Source organism: Lepisma saccharinum, chromosome 2 (assembly GCF_977018435.1).
Source record: "Lepisma saccharinum chromosome 2, izLepSacc3.1, whole genome shotgun sequence".
Lineage (NCBI taxonomy): Eukaryota > Metazoa > Arthropoda > Insecta > Zygentoma > Lepismatidae > Lepisma > Lepisma saccharinum.
The window spans coordinates 113,179,696-113,199,747 of record NC_139230.1 but is presented as its reverse complement, the minus strand read 5'-3'; the positions used below and the strand labels follow the sequence as shown (position 1 = coordinate 113,199,747).

The 20,052-nt window shown below is 37.8% G+C and overlaps 1 protein-coding gene across 2 annotated transcripts in view; it reads left to right on the top strand.

Annotated features, from left to right (window-relative positions):
• Positions 1 to 20,052, top strand: part of sstn (stepping stone) — a 113,045-nt gene that overhangs the window by 71,680 nt on the left and 21,313 nt on the right. For both annotated transcript variants that reach the window (XM_083117553.1, XM_083117554.1), the window contains one exon: positions 12,599 to 13,945. In XM_083117553.1, coding sequence (XP_082973679.1) covers positions 12,599 to 13,945 — 1,347 coding nt within the window. The remainder of the gene's footprint in view (positions 1 to 12,598; positions 13,946 to 20,052) is intronic.

The window sequence follows — 20,052 nt, the reverse complement described above, 5'->3', positions numbered from 1 at the left end:
TGGGACTGCAATGGGATCAGAAGATACAAAATAATATGTGTAACTATGTGACTGATAAAAGCCCCATTACATGAACTATGAAGAGTCAAATGTCCCTTAACACTCCCTACAAAATGTGAATGAGTTATCCTGGGTATAATTGGTCATTAAAGAAATAGGTTAGGCACAGGGAGATCCCTAGCCGTGTGTGTCAAGCGCAGGTCCGGCATATTGTTGACCGCCATATTGAATTCAACGCAAAAATTTCAAAGGAAAGGGGGTGATGTGATATATCAAATGAGGCTAGAATTTCACGAGAAATGAAGTGACGAAGGATTTTCCAACGTATCTTACGCCAGCAAAAAGTTATACACATATCTTTCACTTATGATATATGCACATTATAATGTTGTCAATGTTCCTGTGAGAACACTCGTTGACGTCTCTTACACTCGCATAGAACATTTAGCAATGTAGCATGTGCAACAACATCGCTAGCAGCAACTATGCCTTCTCTCAGATGGTCAATATCAGGGACTTTTAGTGCATGCACCATTCTCTTCAAATGTTTCTGAAAGTAAAAGTCCTCCTAAGATGTTAGATCTGGGGAATGTGCAGGCCTTTTAATAGATCCCCGTGTGCCCATCAATCTACCTAGAAAATTACCATGAAGAAATTGCAAAAATGTCCACATAGTGTGGTCACACACTGTCCTGTTTCAAAACACTCCCGTAAGGAAGGGTGAAAAAACCTGTTCACTTAACAAATCCAAGAAGCCCTCACCATTTAAGGTTCCGTTGTTGAATATGGACCAACCATTTCCATTCGCCATACATTATACCACATAATTAGCTTACCAGCAACACGACTGAGCAAATCACAGGTATTGCATATTAGTTTTATTAACTTCACCGTGAACATAAAAATTAGTCTCGTCACTGAAGAATTTTTCATTCCAAAGGAAGTGTCACGTAATTGTTTGAGATACTTTTCCCAATATTCTTCACTATTCAACTATTTGGTGAATGTAGCTGATTAAAATCATATGCAATGGTGCGTATACTTCTTTCTCTCCCAAGATGTCAGCGTGATCTCGATGAGTTCCTAACACGTTAGGAGCATTCCAATGCTTTGTTTTTAACAACTCGAAAAGGAAAAAATGGTTACAAGCATGCAGTAATAAATTTTTGCTGGTTAAATATATGTTGGATAAACCTTCGTCACTTCATTTCTTGTGAAATTCTAGCCTGATTTGATATATCACATCACTCCCTTTCCTTTGAAATGTTTGCGTTGAATTCAATATGGCGGTCAACAATATGCCGGATCTGCTCTTGACACACACGGCTAGGGATCTCCCTGTGCCTAACCTATTTCTTTAATGACCAATTATACCCAGGATAACTCATTCACATTTTGTAGGGGGTGTTAAGAGACATTTTTGACTCTTCATAGTTCATGTAATGGGGCTTTTATCAGTCACATAGTTACACATATTATTTTGTATCTTCTGATCCCATTGCAGTCCCAGAATGATTTTTTGGTATGTTTTAGAGTATGGTATGAGGGAACAAATATATTTTTTTCGCGATTTTTGGTGATGACATGTTTGAGATATTCAAGGTCAAAAGTCAAGGTCACGTGACAAAATTATATTTTTATCCAAAGGTAGGCTTTTTATATATCACGGGAAAGCTTATTCAATTCCCTGTACAATAAGCTTTATTTGAGCTTCCTAGGTGAAATAGGGGCAGAGTTACAGTACATTTAGTATAGCTAAGCGGGCTCAAAAAAGGCAATTTCTGCAAATTTTGACCTTGAATAATTTAACAATTACAAGACGCACGAGACTAAAAATTTTCATAGTTACTAAGTTCTATGCATAGTTTCAACTCCCCAAATTTCATGAAAATCGGAGATGGTCAGGTTAAAAATTGCACATATCTGTGTTGATTTGGCATGGAATGACTCATGTGTGTATAAATGGGCCCAAATGAAGAAATACGTGTTTTTTTTGTTTTGGCTAAAAAACTGTTTTAGGGGGCAACCCCCTCTCAAATGTCAATATGAGGACAAATTTAAGTGGGCATTTGACTTATGTGTCCCCCTCCGATTTCCATGAAACTTGGCAGGTGTATAGTGGGGCCCAAAGGAAGAAATACGTGTTTTTTTTTTTTTTTTGTTTCAGCTAAAAAACTGTTTTACAGGGTGAAACCCACTCAATTGTCAAGATGAGGACAAATTGAAGTGGGGATCTGACCACTGTGTCCCCTCTGATTTCCATGAAACTTGGCAGGTGTGTGTATAAATGGGCCCAAATGAAGAAATACGTTTTTTTTTGTTTCGGCAAAAAAATTGTTCTAGGGGGCAACCTCCTCTCAAATGTCAAGATGAGGACAAATTGAAGTGGGGATCTGACCCCTGTGTTCCTCTCCGATTTCCATGAAACGTGGCAGGTGTATAGAGGGGCCCTATGCCCCCTGTTTCTTCCTATGCCATATTTACGTGGTTTTGGGGTCAGATCCCCACTTCAATTTCTCCTCATCTTGACATTTGAGGGGGGCTCTAAACACCTGCCAAGTTTCATGGAAATCGGAGGGGGAGACTTAGACCTCCCTTGTAAGTGTATTAATTAATTACAAATTGTGCACGCGCGCACACACACTATATATGTGTGTGTGTATGTATATTATATATATGTATATTAGCAGGTAACAGTATGTTATAAACACATTCTTACTTTCCAAAGAAGTGCATGTGGGATGGCAAAATGGATCCGGACCCGAAAATTCCAGATCCGGATCCAAAAGTACCAGATCCAGATCCGAAAGTACTGGATCCAGATCTGAAAGTTTTGGATCCGGATCCGAAAATTCTGGATCTGGATCCGAAAGTTCTTGATCCGGATCTGTGGATCCGGATCCAAAAAATTTTAGGATCCGGATTTCGGATCTGCCAGGATCCGGATCTGGCCATCCCTACTGTACACCCCACCCCCCTCCTAAGATTGTTCCTCTTGATCTGTGCCGAAAAATGGTTTGGAACTCCAGCATATGGTGTTGTTTTCACTGAGATCAGCATGTTTTACGAAGTTTCACGTTAGTAATCTCATGGAGCAGTTGGTGAGAGGGTCACCCTGTTATACTTTTTCGTGAAGAACTAAACATCATAGATTCAAGTTCCACCCTGCCGGACCCTGTGGCCAAGTGGTTAGCAGATCGTGCTGCGACGCCAAGGGTCCTGGGTTTGAATCCCGCTCGGGCTTGGTTGTTTGTGAATGTCCATTCATAAATTTTATCACTCATCCCCATCTTCGCAAATTAGCCAAGAGGCGCAAAACGCGAAGTAAAATAAACTCAATCAATCAATCAAGTTCCACCCTCTCCTGTTTGTTTTATTCTTATTATCTACCGAGTACAAAGTGTCGTAATAATGTAGAATTGCAAAAAAGCTGGCTTTTTTGAATTTTTTTTTTTTCGATAAAAAGACTGCTTTTTTGGGGGGGAAATGGATTTTTTTGTTTTTTGTCTTTTTACCAATTACATCTAACCTATTTCACTTGAAGTTACTGTTATGACTTTACAGGTTTGTAGTGACATGTTTTGCAACTAGCTAGAACAAATTGATATGATGTAGCAGCCAAGAGTCAGATATTGGCTAATCCCAGGAGACACATATTTCATAATGGTTTAGGTAGCTTACCAAGAGGAAGGGGTTGAGGTAGGGCTACCATACGTCCTGGTTTTCCCGGACATGTCCTCTTTTCGGACCCTGAAATTTGCGTCCGGGCAGGTTTTTACTTTGTTAAAATGTCCGGGTTTTTACTTTTATCCAATCATCATAGGTCAGAGATCACGAAGTTACAACTTTTCGAATCATTAAACGTCTGATGTTGGCAGTACTGGACGATGCGCTAAGCGTTAGTAGTTTGTTGTTACAGTTTCAAGTTCCGGTCGATGTGATTTCCATGTCATTCGTTTGTTCGTGTTTCGAAGTGTAAGTTAGAGTTTGTGAACACGAAGTAAGCTACTAATATGCCTAAAAGAAAGTGCAAGTTTACTAATGAGTTACAAGAAAAGTATTCATGTTTTAGACGTGGTAGAGAAGATTTTGAAGGCGAGTGTATGGCTTGTAAACCCGGTACATGTGTGTCTGTGGCAAACAAAGGAGGGCTATACAGGAAAACCTCATTAATACGAAGTTCAAGGGACCAAAAAATGTCAACTTCGTATTAAACGACTTCGAGTTATCCAAACTTTTCAAGATGGTGCCTGTTTTCAGGTGTAAATAAAGTAGAGTATAAATTCCCCCCACAAAGGATGTTTTATACTTGGTGGTAGCTCAGAAAATAAGCTTTATATGTACTATACAATAATATTGTACGTTTTAAAGAAAGTGTAAAAAATGTTACACAAAATGAGAACACGAGCTTAACGCGAACACAAAGATTCCAAGGAGACTGTTAACACCATTTATCCTGCCTAGTTATACAACCGGTTATGCACGGAATGCATGTTGTGGCAAAAAGTCTTTTAACAAACGGTAGTTTCTTTTAATTGTGCAAAGTCGTTGCTCTTCCATGAAATTCTTACAATTTTAGTTCATAAGAAACCCGTTTGCACGGAAACCTAGGGAAAGGAAAACAATCTTGTTTACTGCAAGAAGTGAACCTCGGAAGAATCTTGACGGTAGTTACTGGCGCAAGCAAGAGACGGGAGATAATCGGACAGAATGAATATTGGATTTTATGTGCGTTCACTAGAACATTGTCCGTTACAGGATTAACTGGTATGTGCGTTCACTAGAACATTGTCCGTTACAGGATTAACTGGTAAGAGAAGATTCTGTTGGGAGAGAACACAACCTTTCCCTGGCAAAAAACAAAAAAAATCGGGGCTGTAAATTTCGTTCTGGTTCGGCTGTTAAAAAGACATCATAAAAAAAGTCACGTATTCTTTGCTTCAGTTAACTTCATAATCGCCCCCCCTCCCCCTTTGCAGGGATCAGTTCAAACTCTTCCTCAACTTGCATTGTAATCCACTCTGAAAAAGTAAACACACAACTTGCGATCTGTTTGCACGGCACATTCGATAATCACTCTGGTTTGGATCCCACTTTAAACTGTATATTTAATCCCGCTTAGCTCATCAGCATAAAATGAACTAAAAACAAGCTTTACGAAACTTGCGTATTTTCAGATTAATGTACAATTTATTGTAGGTTTCAGGAGTATTCTGGAGGTCAAACACTCGCTCCGCGAAAACTTTTCCTCTCGTATTCCTACATTGAGCATTACGGTTTTTTTTTTTTGTTGTTTTTTTTAACAGCAGCACGCTAATGGTTCTGAAGAAAAGCGGGGATTATATGGCTTTGCGAGATTCAAAACAATGATGCTTATTCCTTCGCAGCGAGAGCTTTCCAGAGGCTAGACTAAACACTGGCGCCAGCTGCAGCGTAAACACAATGAGACCGGCTGGAAGTTAGAGCAGCAGGTGGCAGAAGGGAAATCATGGTCATTTTAAAGATAACGCAGTTGTCAAAGATCGAACTTTTATCAGCAGTGTGAAAAAAAAATGATCCTTGTATTACCTTTTACCATGCAACAGACAATAGTACGGGAAATATTTCCTATCCAGACAGCTGCATTCAAACAAGAAAGAGGGACCTGAATTCTGCAATTATCGCATTACCATGCACACCAGTGGCGGATAATGAGCTGTTGTAGGAGAAGGAAGGGGGTCACTTTTCTTTTACTTATCATGCGGTTTTTGTTCGTTTTGAAGAAGGTATTCAGAACTGTTTGCTTTTTTTAGATGCCAAAGGAAAGGAGCCAGTGTGCGCACACGAGCAAGAAAATTGTGGCCGAAACAATTAGCAAGGGTCACCCCCCCCCCCCCCTTTTGCTCATAGCAAAAGGGGAGAAGTCACACAGACAACAAAACACTGTTTTGGCAAATTTTATGACCGGCACAGTTGGGAAACGTATGAAACGGGAAACTGGAGTTGCTCCTGCAACATACGTAAGATCGACGTCAACTTTTGCGGGAAAACTAGATGACAATGCATTAAGCGGGTTGACAATCTTTAGTTGGCTTATGCGGCTCTGATTATTTCCCTTTTTTTAATGAAGTTCTACAGGACACAAAGAACATGCTTTTAATGAAAGTGGTTACCGGAAGTTGTCGGCTACCAGGCCAAAAGTTGCTCACTCACGGGAAATTGCTGTATCTCGAGCTCAGGGCTAGACAGATGGGCGAGACTTCCAGGCGCCACACGTCTTGTATTTTGGAACATTCATGCGATCTTATCTCGCATTTCTCATCTAGCACTGGTGAATATTTCCAAGGTGGCGCATTCAGCGGGGAAAGAGCTTGACCTCCCATGCACATTGACAAAGAATGTCAATGTCCAGCGGGCATCTCGGGCTACTTCCCTGGAGTTGTCAGCAGCTCTTAGGACAAGGAAACATGTCAAGGTCAAGTTAAAATAACGTCCAAGCTCTCTCCACATTCGATCTTCTCTTGTCGACTTACGCAGGTGTCTACTTCGAATTAAGCGAAACCAGTTTTGCGGAAGGGTCTTGTAAACAACTTCGTATTAAAAATTATCCGTATTTCGATTTATCCGTACTGAAATACATTATAAATCCTATCTTATCGGCTGGGGAATGGGAAGAACTTCGGATTAAAGGGTACTTCGTGTTAACCAATATCGTATTAACGAGGTTTTCCTGTACTTGCAAGCACACGTGGAGTGTGAAAAGCACAAAAGAGCCGTCAGAGGTGAAGCTTCATCTACAAAACTGACTCAGTTTTTCACGAAACCTGGCAGTGAACATGAAGATAAAGCAAGTGCTGCAAAGTTTCTTTCGTGTTTCAGCTAGAATAAATTGATGGTGTGTGTGGCTTTCGAAGAAAATGTCCTCTTTTTAGCATTTCAAAATATGGTAGCCCTAGGGTGAGGGAGTTGCAGGCCCACCACCTCTATTTTTAAGATTTTTCAACTGTTTGAAAATAAAATTATTTTGTTTCCTAGGGTGTTCCCAATATTTCTTTATTACTTCTGTTCATAAAAACAAATGTAATGTAATTAGGAGGCAAAATGCACTTGGTGCGCATATCAGGCGCCATCTTTGAATGTCTCTCATTCGAGACACTCATGCCAGTGACAGTGAACAATTGGTTGGTAATGATGGTAATTATTGTAGTTAATATATTTAATAAACAACCACACTTCTGCAAACTAAAAAGCATTAATGAAAAATATTATGGCTTTTGTGAGTTTTAGTGAATGATAAAAATATATGTGAGACACTCATGCAATGACTGGTTATTATTTTTTATTAATGATAGTAATTTCTGTATTATAATTGATAAATAACTGCACATATATAATCAGGAAAGGCAGCAGTGATTCAATTATAAAATGTTTATTGAATTTTAGTGATAAAAAAAAGTGTGGACCTATGAGCCACCCCTGGTATGTAAGTTTCTCATATGGCACGGGTAAGCTAGGGTTAGAACTAAACATGTAGTCCTGATGAGCACATCCGACCATGAAATGGACTTAAAACAAGCTTTTAAATGTTTGTGTCTCAATATAAATGTTTATCATAAAATATGAAACAAATGTTAATATCAAGATATTCGATGTTTCGGTACAATTAAAAATCTTTACTGTTCACAACACATATGCAGAAGAATACATATTACATGAATTTGTGTATATATCCTGTTTAACGGAGCCTTGAGACAAAAGCGACACGTGGCTCTTGGAAAGCAACCCTTAGAAGTAAATGCAACCTTTTGAACCGAAGCAACATAAGCTGCAAGTGTCGCTTGTCACTTGGCCTGTACCGTTTTTTTCAGGGAACTTTCAGACCAAAGCAACAAGTGACATGTGTCACTTGGAAGCAGACCCTCAGTAATCGATTCAACCTTTTGAACTGAAGCACGGCAACAAGCTAAACATGTCAGTTGCATGTTGCTCGGACTATACTGTTTTCTCAATGGCATGTATTGTGCCGCTTCGGTCTGTTATTCTTGCATGCACGGTGAATGTTTTCCTTTATACTGAAGGAGACTGTGTCGCTTGTCATCTGTGACTTCAGTCTGAAAGCTCTTGTTTGTGCATGCATGGTGGTTGTTTGCTTAGACTGAAGGGGCCCTTGTCACTTCAGTGTGACACCCTCCACTATCATGTGTTGCTTCATTCTGAATGTTAGCTACTTCATCAGAGATTAAGATCTAATTTAGCCTGCAAATCACAAGAGAACAGATTGCAAGTACTGTTGATGGAAAAAGGCTTTCTTTTTGGTAGAAGGTTCCTTTTATAACCATGAATGACCCCTGGAGTGGAATAAAGTAATGCTGTTGCCTTGTAATAAGAAGAGGTCTGAGGTTGAATCCTCTGTGGAGGCAGAGTGCTTCGGATCTCATTTCAAACTGTGGGTCCAGTCCACATATTTTTAACAGATTATTTTTTGCCATTTGCGCGTCTTATTTGCTTTTACTTCAGTTTTAGTGCCAGTGTTTTTCAACCGTCGCCGGGTCGCAAATGGTCCGTTGCACCCATGGGTTGACGACTATTTTTTTAAATTAATTTTATATTTCACATCAAGTCTATACATAATTGAACTATGATTATGCCATACTTGATATATTAATATTAATTAAGGTTGCATATTAATTTCCATATAAACTTTAAAGATCAGAAATGTATTTATGAGTGAAATTGTTGAGATTAGGGCATTGACATGTAAGAAATAAATTTACTGGGCTGTGGTCTCACAAAGGTTGAGAACCACTGCAACAAGCAGCCAAAATACATCACTAGTTGCTCCGTGAGCAGATTTATCGGCCATTTAACCAAATTATACATGATGTACTGGAAAGCCAAAATACAAATATATAATTTACTAAACACAAATTTTAATGTAAAGAGATTTGATACTAGATTTTCAAAAGGTGCAGCAGTATTTTCTTTTTTGCTTCATGTACATGTTCGTATAACAAAATTCAAACATTGAAAAATCATATTATAGAGGAGAAGGTCTAAATATGGGTGAAGGTTTAAATATGGGTTTTGGAGTTATTAGCGCTCCCGGGTGCTGCAGCCTGGCAGAGGCTAAGGGAACTGGTTATCTGTCAAGGACAAAGGTTGCGGTGCCAATTTGCAAGAGAATGTGGTGCTTAGTTTCGGCCTTGGTCGCTGTTATAGAATTGCGACCTCCGAAAACTTCTTGCAGGTATGTTTTAACTCAGTGTTTTCTGAATTCTCATCTGCTTTGTTTAGGTTATAATATTAGTGGTACATAAATCAAATGTGGGCTTCTATAATGCCATGATTTGTTTGTTAAATATGTACAACAGAGAGCGAAAATAAATTGAAGAAGAAAAATAGCGTGATGGTCTAAATATGGGCTATGACATGAGGTCTAATGTTGAGATCACATTTTCAACAAATATTTGGATGTTTTTCTTAATTTCGATTTTTCTCATTCAAAACAACAGATTATTCATAAATATGAATTTTATAATGTTTTAGTGATATAGGAGTGTTTTTTAAAAATTTTAATTACTTTTTGTGATATTGCCACTAGTAGCCCATATTTAGACCACAATTTTGAAATACATCATTTTACCATTTTTTGGAAATTGCTTTTTTTTTTAAAAAAAAAATGGAGACCTTCTATACTTTAGCATGCTATTACATTTAAGTATATATTTCATAGATATGCATTTTAAAGGCAGGTGCTTGATATATTAATTTTTTCCCTCCGAAAATGACAACATAAAACGGGGGCCCATATTTAGACCTTTTCCTCTACTATTAGGTTGTATTAAAACACATACAAAACTACTCTAGTTATGTGAATATGTTTATACTACATAGATATATTTAATAAGCCTACCGAAATATGAAGAGAACACTCGGAATGAACCGCCCATTCAAAAAAGTCAGCTTTCTTGAAAACACTGTTTATCTCTAGCTATGAATTTCACATTGTAAATTGTACTTTATATTTAGAAATGAGTGTCTATTTTACAGTAGGGAGATAAACGAAAACCATGGAACAGGAAAAATACTGCCAACTGCTGTATTTTAATTGATTTAAGACACTTTAGTGAAAAAAGCCGAAAAAAGCCCAACCAAAAGTGTCGCTGAAACAAACTCCATTTTTTTCCCCAAAAAAGCTGGGTTTTTTCCGACCTCTTCCAACTATAATAATGTAATATAAGATTATAATAAATAACTGTAAGTATTTATGCATTCCTCGTGGAATGCTTCTGCTCAGCTTGGGTGCAATACTCATCACAAGTTCGGCGATATTCAATGATTGGCAGGATTTTAGGCTCCTTTTATTTCATTCCGCTGTCATAAGTTAAGTTAACTTAAGAATTTATATGTCATAAATCTCTGTTAAACAGTTTGTTGTAATCAAGCATCCCTGGTTCAGTACCCGGTGGAGGCACACATTTTGCAGTTCATTTCACATCATTTTGTGACAAAACGTGGGAGCAAAATGCAACTCAAACCTTTCAAAAACATGAAAAATTAACATTACAATGAATTATTTTTTCATCAAAAACGAAATATGCATGTCTCTAGTTAAAATCTCTGCCCAGTATCATTTTAGAAATTTACTCAAGTTGTTCACTATTCATGTTGTCTTACAATTTTTAACGTGATGTGTTACATTCCTGAAACAGTCCACCTTGTTTCTTTTTTATGTTGTTCTGAAAAAAAAATGTGGGGAAACTGAGTTAACTCTGCTTTGAAACCTGAAACTTCTTCATTGCCTGCTCATGAACATTCCTGACGCTAAAACTAAAGCTCAACCCTCCATTCCTGCTGTTCATGAAATTGCATGATTTCCAGAGAATGAAGGCAGTTCAACTTCTACTAATGGCTCATCTATTTGGTTGCATATAACTCCTAAGACTGTCCTACAATTTCTACCTGCGTACATCCTTCCCAAAATATAACATGAATACAAGTTGAAACCTTCCTGACAAACCTTTTCCTCATATTCCCAAAGCCATTAGGGAAAGGGGACAGACCTGCACAATGAAAGCCCAATGGAGTAAAATTCACATGTTTGGTTCCTAAAAATCAAGAAAAGAAAAAGCAAGTAAGAAAACTCAGCAATGTCTGTCTGTGATTGGAAAAAAGTTATTGTTCTTTGTACAAAACGTGAGATTCAAACCTCTTTACTGATTAATTGCATTGTTTTAGCTTCATAAAGCTGGCATAAAAGTTATAGCATCCACAATAAATTTAATTTTAATATTTCCTAGATTTTTCTTAAGTACTACCCAACACATCCACCTATTTACAATATAACATTCGTAATTATTCTAAATATTTTTAAATAGCTGAAATGCACAAGCATGTCCGTAGGAATCTGAATTCATAAAGATACTTGCAAGCTAAATATTAGAGAGTTGCAAAATGACCAAAATTTTGGATTTGAAAATATCCTACTGCTCAAAAATTGTAGTTTAAATCTTTTTAAATAAGATAATATCTTCCATCTCCACTGTTGCATCCAAGTATCAGAGATTTTTAACGAGAAGCAAACACATCTTGTTCACCCAGTTTTTATTCTTTCATTTATGCTCCTCAATTAAATGAAAGCAGACTATAGAAATGTTTCAATTAATCATAGCAGACCCCTGGGCCTATGGGCAGCCTTGCAGGGGAGAGGGGGACTTCAATTTTTGTTTGATTTGGGGAGTTGCGTGTTGCATTCTGTTTGCAAATTTTTACTTCTGGAAATCCACACCTAACTTGAAACATGCTCTGACTGCATTTAAGTTTACAAGTTCAATACTGAGTCTTTGATCTGCTGCAAGTTTCATAGGCCACGTATTTTGGATATCAGGTAGAGGAAAGTTGCTTCAGATGGTGAAGGTACAACAAATTGGTAGAGCATATGTGCTGTTTGAGAGTTTGTCAAGAATCATGTAACTTGTGTTGTGTCAGAACACACTGTGTCATTTTGCAGCCAGAAAATCTGCATATTCAGTAGCTAAAATGTTCAGAATGATGCATGCACCAGTTTTAAACAGTTCCCAATTCAGACAAGAAAGGGTGATTTTCTGCCAAGATGAACACAGCAACCATGTACTTATGGGGTTTGTTGTGATTAATCAATACATTTTGGTAATCCTCTTTCACTTATCTGAGTCCATAAATGAAAAACTACATGAACAAAATGTATTTGCTTCTAATGTTTTGCTAAAAATTTTGAAACTTCAGTATGAAAAAACAGCTGAAGCAAAAACTATTTTAGCTGTAGTGTACTGACCATCAACCATAACTTTTTGGGCCCTTAGACATTCATGAATACAAAATGTGGGTTATTTCACACCACCCTAATACATATGATCACTCATATGAATAATATCAAAAGTGTTAGAGAATACAGTGGAACCCATATTTTACATTCTCAAATTGAACACTTAACCTTTCAGGTCCCAATAAAGTGATATGCAATTAGATTTTCTCAAATATTACAGTTACTTCTAACATGCTAAAATTTTAATGATTTGATTTTAGTTAATTTATTTGAATTACTTCCTGTGAAACTGTAATACTTGCTTTTTGATTTTAGATTTGGTAGCCTTGATAGACGGAAGCACACAGCCCACAGCAGCCCATGTCTTGAATCACGCAGTGTAGATGATTTGGATGCATTACAAGGTTCTATGGAAGAGGCTCCAGCTAACATCCAGTATGTGGGTTACCACTCAAGGGAAAATGTTCTGTACGTCAGGGAAAAACGCCGTGATCCTAATGTGACAGTTGGGTCTTCAACAAGAAAACATGCCCAAAATCCATCGCATTCAATCAATTGGGGTGGAGACACTGAAGATACTCACAGATACCAGCAGGTGTATAACAACAATGTTTCCACATGTCAACCATCTGCACAGTTTGCTAATACGTTGGGTGGAGCATTGTTACCTGGACAAACATATCCTGAACATAGTTTAGGTCATGTTACAGCTGCCTCGGTGGACAGAGGGTTGCTAAGGGCTCAATCCTTGGGTAGCGTAGAAACTGCCACACATTCAAATACCGACTCAAGAAGCATTAAAGATTCTCTTCGAGGAAATGATGTTCATTCTTCAGGATCATTTAGTCAGCACAAACCTCAAGAAACATCAAACAGGAAGCAGAAAGAGAAGGAATGGTATGAAACATCCCTGGATTCCCCCACACCTTCCCACCGCTCCCATTCATCCTCAAGAAGACCCAGTGGACATTCACTTAGTGAAGTAAAATCCCACTCATCAAATGAGAACCCATCCAGTCATCCACCTCCTTCAGATAATGTAAATAATCTCCCAGTAAGCAATAGTCCAAGGTTTCATAGTGAATGTAGCACAGTAAATAGCAGTCCGAAAGCAAATTCACCAGACCAGCATTTCTTGCAAGCAAAAAGTGATACAGCAAATGAGCTTTTTGATACAGTTGTTCCTTTTGAATCACCAAAAAATCACATGGTTATTCAGGCTGGAAAATGGCAACCTTACTGGGAAGTAACTAAACCTTTCGAAATGTCTGATTTTTACAAATATAGTACAAAGTTCCGCAAGAAAAATAATCAAGTTCAAAATGCTAGTGGAGATGCTGACTCAAGTAATCCAGGTATGCAGTCATCGTCTGGAAATGGAGCAAAGAATTTTGGAACATCTTTAGGTACTGATAGCAGAACTACATCAAATTCACCTCAATTCATACCTAAATCTTCAGATGATGTATCTCAGTGTTCTGAAGTTGCATCAAGAACTATCATGGTTCCTTCCCCCACACCCTCAATGTCACCACAGCAGAAAGGTATTTATCAGCCACTACAACCAATGACATGCCAGCCTCTTGAATCTTCAGCAGAGTCCTGTAGTGCCTCAGTGAGGTTAAGTACACCTTCACCATCAAAATCTTGTCCACAAAATAGGTAAGTGCCTTCAATAATTTTAATTTTTGCTTTCATGGTAAGAATGAGGGACTATTTTTTCTCATTCCAGATTTCATTGTGAACTAGTTTTCACATATATGTGTTAAAATGTTCCTACAGATTAAAGCTTCATTCTAGTTGTCATTTGTTATTGTTAAAATTGTTAAAATTACAATAATGAGAAAGTTATACCAAGGTTTATGTTCTGGTAATGTTCTCCATTGTACCTTCAGGTTTAATAATAAGTTTGAAGTAAATATGAAGCAAATTATGAGTAGGATGAAACTATTGAACAGTTGAACATATTTTCTCCACATGTTCAACAGCTATTGTTATTGGGTGAGCATTGGGGTAATTGATTCATCAGTAACTACGAGGGCAAATCTAAAAGTCTTTGCCCCATTTTTTTTCAGCCGAAATAATAAACATGCAGGGAAATCAAAATATAGGAATTCTTCTATGTACCTTGCACTATTTTTCCACATAGTCACCACAGTGGTTCAGGCATTTGTTCCATCACACCACTCATTTGGAGATGTCGCTGTTGTAGAATATGGCTGGTTGATCGTGGAAACACTGCCGGACGGCAGTCTTTGCTTTGTCATCACAAATGAACCTCTATCCTGCCAAGAACTTCTTCAGTGGACGGAACACGTGGAAATCACTGGGGGCAAGGTCTGGACTATATGGTGCATGCTCCAGAATCTCCCATTTGAATGACTGAAGTCTGTCGACGGTCCTGTTTTCCACATGAGGATGCTCCGACCGCTCATTGTCATGAAGGTCTTCCTGGCCATTTTCGAACTTGCACCACCACCACCACACACTTCTGAAAGTGAGACACTTGTCCCCATGCATCGACTGCATTTCCCTATGGATCTCGATGGGCATTCATCCCTTGCTCCATAGAAAATGAAAAACACTTTGCTGCTCATACGATATGGACGTGTTGAGTTCTACAGCCATCACACTAATATTTCAGCTGAAAAAAAAAAATAGTGGCAAAGACTTTTCGATTTACCCTTGTACATAAATGACAGTGCTTATATATTTGTGTGTGTCTGTGTGTGCAAAAAGAGAGGACAGGAGCTAGAAGAATGGATAAATAAGTATGGAATGAAACAGTAAACACTTATCACACAAAATGAGTGTTTCTATATTTCACATCCTGTCTACATTTTAAATACAGAAAAAAATATGGTGTCATACTTCATTGTAGCCAGACAGTGGGAGAAGATTAGATGAAAAGGCTCTTTCACCAGTGTTTTAACTGTTTCCTGTAGGGAGGGCTGGGGGGCGGAATAGAAAATGTCAGAATTATGTGGCTGAGATTGTGGGTGGGGGATGTAGGTTTTGATGGCTACTGAGTGGCTAGGTTGAGTCTGGGGCTATGTAGAACCTTTCCCAGTGTTTCACGAATGTGTTAAGGGGTCTACCATATACTCTATTGAAAGGCCTTGACGTGCAGATTCCGAATCTGCAATCGCTTTCACTCTTTCTCAATTTTTTTTTGAGCTAGGAGGATGGTTGATAGCTCGTTGGACTCGGAATGAAGTCCTCTTTCCGATTCTACAATACAAAATGGGGTTTCCATTTAAAATTTCACAGGGGGTGGGGGTGGGGAATCAAGTGTGATATCACTGAATAGCTTTCTTTCACTTTTTCAACATGTATTCTTTCGTTTTCCGATTTGATGTGTATTTCTCATGATATGTGACCGTTCCTTGACTTTTGGACCACCCGGGTGTCATTTTAATGGCACCCACAGACCACGGAAAGTTATAGAGGACATCAAAACATACATTTTCTCAGTAACATTTTTCTTGTTTGAGCGTCGTTTCAGCGCTACAGTCATTCAAAAAAGCCCGTTTTGCTGTCTGGATGCTGACAACCCAACACAACATTTGATAGCATTTGTGACATCATATCCCGTCGTGAAGCGATGCGTTACAGGGTTGCCAGGAACACACATATTCTGTGAAAAATGACATAGCTACAATCAGCTACATTATGTACCGTAAAACAAGAGGAGAAAAAACATTCTGTAACCCAACAGGAAGTAAACAAATGATACGAAAACTGTAGAAAGAAAATAGAATTCAAGTGGAAGTGGTCATATCGAATTTTGTCTCAGCTTGCATGTCAAATATTTGCAGATCTAGTTACCAAGTTGGCATCTACAATTTAGTCTACCCACTTCGTTCTTCTGATACTAGTTGTCTGTGACACACTGAACAGATGACAAAATAGAAATGAAAGAACTCAAAATTCCAAAGGTAAGCAACACATAATATAATGTATATTCAGGGCATTATGAGGCAAGTGGCAAAAATGGTTTAAAATACAGTGATATAAGTATACTAAGGTGCAACCTATCTTGACAGTGACGTCGTAACAGCATTGCAAACCTACAGCATTCATACTTTCACTGTCTGCACTCGGAAAAAAGAAAAACAAGGGAATGAAATTCATTAGATTAAGATAGAAGGGAAGGAATTTTAAAATGTCACAATGAGAGGATTCTTGCAGAATATAATAACGTATAATAAATAACCATTAAAATGAGCATGAAACATAAACATAATAAACTGTAGGAAACTGATTTGGATTCAGATAATGAATGTGCATGGCAACACGCCTTCAAGCGACAAGTTCGCGAGACTTGAGCACAAAAATATAGTTCCTTACTTGAAGCATATTGCATCGCATGCAGTACATGGAAATGTATTACAGATGCTAGATTCTGAAAAACCTGTTGATTATATGGTACGATTGTTTGCTGCAAGTCAAAATTTAAAAAAATATGCGTGGGTTCGTTGACCCAAATCTCGGAGCAGGGTTGCAGGTCGAAGTGAGGGTAAGAGCGACTCTACATTTGTCTACTGGTTGCCTCAGCGAACGAGATCCGGGCAAGTGTTCCGCTCCAATCGCTTGCGTGTTACTTTAAATCACATTGTAAAGGGAAAACCTTGAATAGTCATATGGGTGGGGGGGGGGCGATGTGTAAACATATTCGTATTTCCGATGTACTTCTGATGAAACGCCGATTTCAATTGTCACAAAAACGTTTAGGGGCAATGGGAAAACTAAATTTCCAACAGTGGAAAAAGTGGCTGCCGCAATTGATTGAGATCGTGATCCAGAAGCACATCAACAATGATGGGTATTTTGTATGAACTGGGTTTGTATTGAGATAACGAAGCATTCGTAGACGACATTGTTGCTTGGCTCCACCAATATCTGCACCAATAAAGCGATATTGGATTGCTGTGAAAGTGAGTTAATGTTGGATTCGACCATTCTGTAAACAAAGCTTGGGAGGGCACAGCAGTTGTTTCACATGCAAGCATGTATTTAGGGGGGTTCCATGGGAATCGGACCCCCACCTCCCGGAAGACTTAGCAAGTACTAAAATTAAATATTCAAAATTGTTTATCATTTGTTGTACAGTCACGGACACTGCCGGCTTGTAACGATTCCATTGAAAGTCAATGTATTCATTACAAGCCAGCATTGTCCGTGACTACAATCGATGGTTATACCCCGCTGAACTTATTGAAAGGCAAGGAATTTGGCTCATACGGCTTCCAAAGATTTATGCACACTACTACGTATGATACTATGCATGAAATGTTAATCACGAAACTTACTTTTAGTCAGTTCCAATAGGCAATTAAAAGCGATCACAGTACAATTATTTTTGCCTATTACAATACGATCTAAGTCCTTTATTTTATTATTCAATAAATATCCAATTCTATGTCTATTTGACATAAATTTTCTTGCCAGGGCTGTTGTTTTACACAAATTTTGGCGATATTAAACACACGTGACTTACATAATGGATAGATATTTTTATATATATTTTACCATTTTTTACCAATTCATGTAATGACAACAATGCAATATTAATTCATTTACATATTCAAATACTATTATTTTAATTCAATATAATTATTCTAATTATATTATTATTATTGAGAAACTTGGTCGGACCCCCCCCCCCCCAAATGTATTTCTAAAGTCGTTTTCACGTGCAGAAGACACAATGGGCTCTTATGGGCAATGCTTTTCTTATGGGAAATACGAGCGCACTGTTGTCAAATTTCTGGATTTACAAATTTAGCTTAAGTAAAATCGGTACCTGCAGTTTTGCAGGAAATTTTGTAGAGAATACGATGGTGAACACAAAAAACTGGTAACTTGCTTACATAATTTTAGATAAATTAAAAACGCAAATTTTCTGTGAAAACACAATTTTTACATTGTTAGCATTCCTAACATTGAAACATGCCGTAAAATTGAAGCTTTCATTATGAAAAAAATTGACACTGTTTTTTAATTGTCATAAGTGACGGTGGTACTCAGAATTTATCAATACTTTAAAGCATATTTGCATTAAAAAATATTCAAATAAAGTATGTGGAGATTTTTTATATTCGTGCAGTAGAAAATGTCATCACTGGCCATTTTTTGTTCTGTAATTCCAAGTAAAAACTTCCAGCGACAAAGTTGTGGAGAAAATAATGAAATTATTTTTTATAACCACTCAAAGGTTCCCAGAAATATTACTTCCATGCATTTGGAGTTTCTTTTTAACCCGAACCGCGCGCAAAGTAAGGAGACGTTGTCTGGCCATCTTGAGCTGGCTCACCGCAGCATTCCGGCTAATCACCACCAAGTTTTCGAGTTATTTTATTTCCATTCAGTAAAAATATGAACTTCATGCTGTTTGTTATAATAGAATTGAAATTACTTAAATTTAATAATTGACAATTATTTCCAATGCTGCTGTTGTGATCAACATTAGTGCTGTCGCAAATACACGTTGTTTTCGTTTACATTACTGTCGACATTAATACTGAAATGAAGATCACCTTTCAGTTTCCAACGTACACATAAATTCATAGACACCATATTAACCCTTGAAAGGCTTTCCAACACGTGACAAAATATGGGGCTTCAAGATAGAAATATGACATGCCTTGCTTGAGTCATTCACGTCTTATCAGTTCACGTGGGCCATAACTCACTTGTTTGTTTGGGTTGCAACTTAATCTAACCCATGTGCCAGGTTCCCCTTACTTGAGTGATAGATCTGCTTTGGTCTGTTTAGACTTTTTCCCTCTCCCGAAAAAGTGTTTTCAGTTGTGTGAGCTCTCAGTGATTTTTACTTTTTTAAGTGATTTCTGAAGTGTCATATTCGTGCATTACACTCGCGTGTGTAGTGATCGCAATGGATCATAGTAAAAAGGGTAACTGTAACGTTCACAGTACAATATTAATATTAATAATTACATATAATTATCATTATATATACAAAATATGTAACACCTTCATTGTGAAGGAAGGTCATCATTTCCCGGCGACATGAGCTAGCGCTGTATTGGCAACACTGTGAAGTTTCTCCATAAGCGCCGTTGTGTCTTCTGAACGTGAAAACGACTCTAGATACATGCCTGTCACATTGGTATGCTTTCCGTCTAGGCTCAGAGTTCAGATCTAAGCTAGAAATGAAAGGTTTGTTGTTGTGTATGTAGGAAGCAAAGATTGTTTTGTAGAAAGTATTTATTTGTTGTTTCATTCGAGAAAAGACTTTGAGACGTGGTTCGTCGATATTCTACCCAAACTGCAACAAAATAGCGTAATTGTCATGGATAATGGATTAAATGGATTATCCGTATCATTCTGTTCGCAATGTGAATGTACCAAACAATGCTTAGAGAAAAAAAATACATCAAGACTGGCTTTTGTGGAAGACTGGCAAAGACAAAGTTTACTTTATGTCAGTACTTCGTTTATTACATGTATTCAAAACATTCAAAGGCCGTTAGTTTCTCAGTCCAAATATATTTTTAACTTTGTAATTTGTTGATCTTTTCGTGTTCGTATTTCGTCAGCAACAAGCATTGACATTTCTCCACATGACAATCAGCTGCACACAAGAACGTTCCGGTCCTTCTATGTGCTTTCCCTGCGGACTCCGAGACGCAAATGTGACTGAGGAAAAGGTCACAAAATAACCAACTTAGGTATTCTGGAAAACAGTAGCAAGAAGGATCCACTAAACACATACTCCCTACAAACCTCAGTAACAACTGATAATG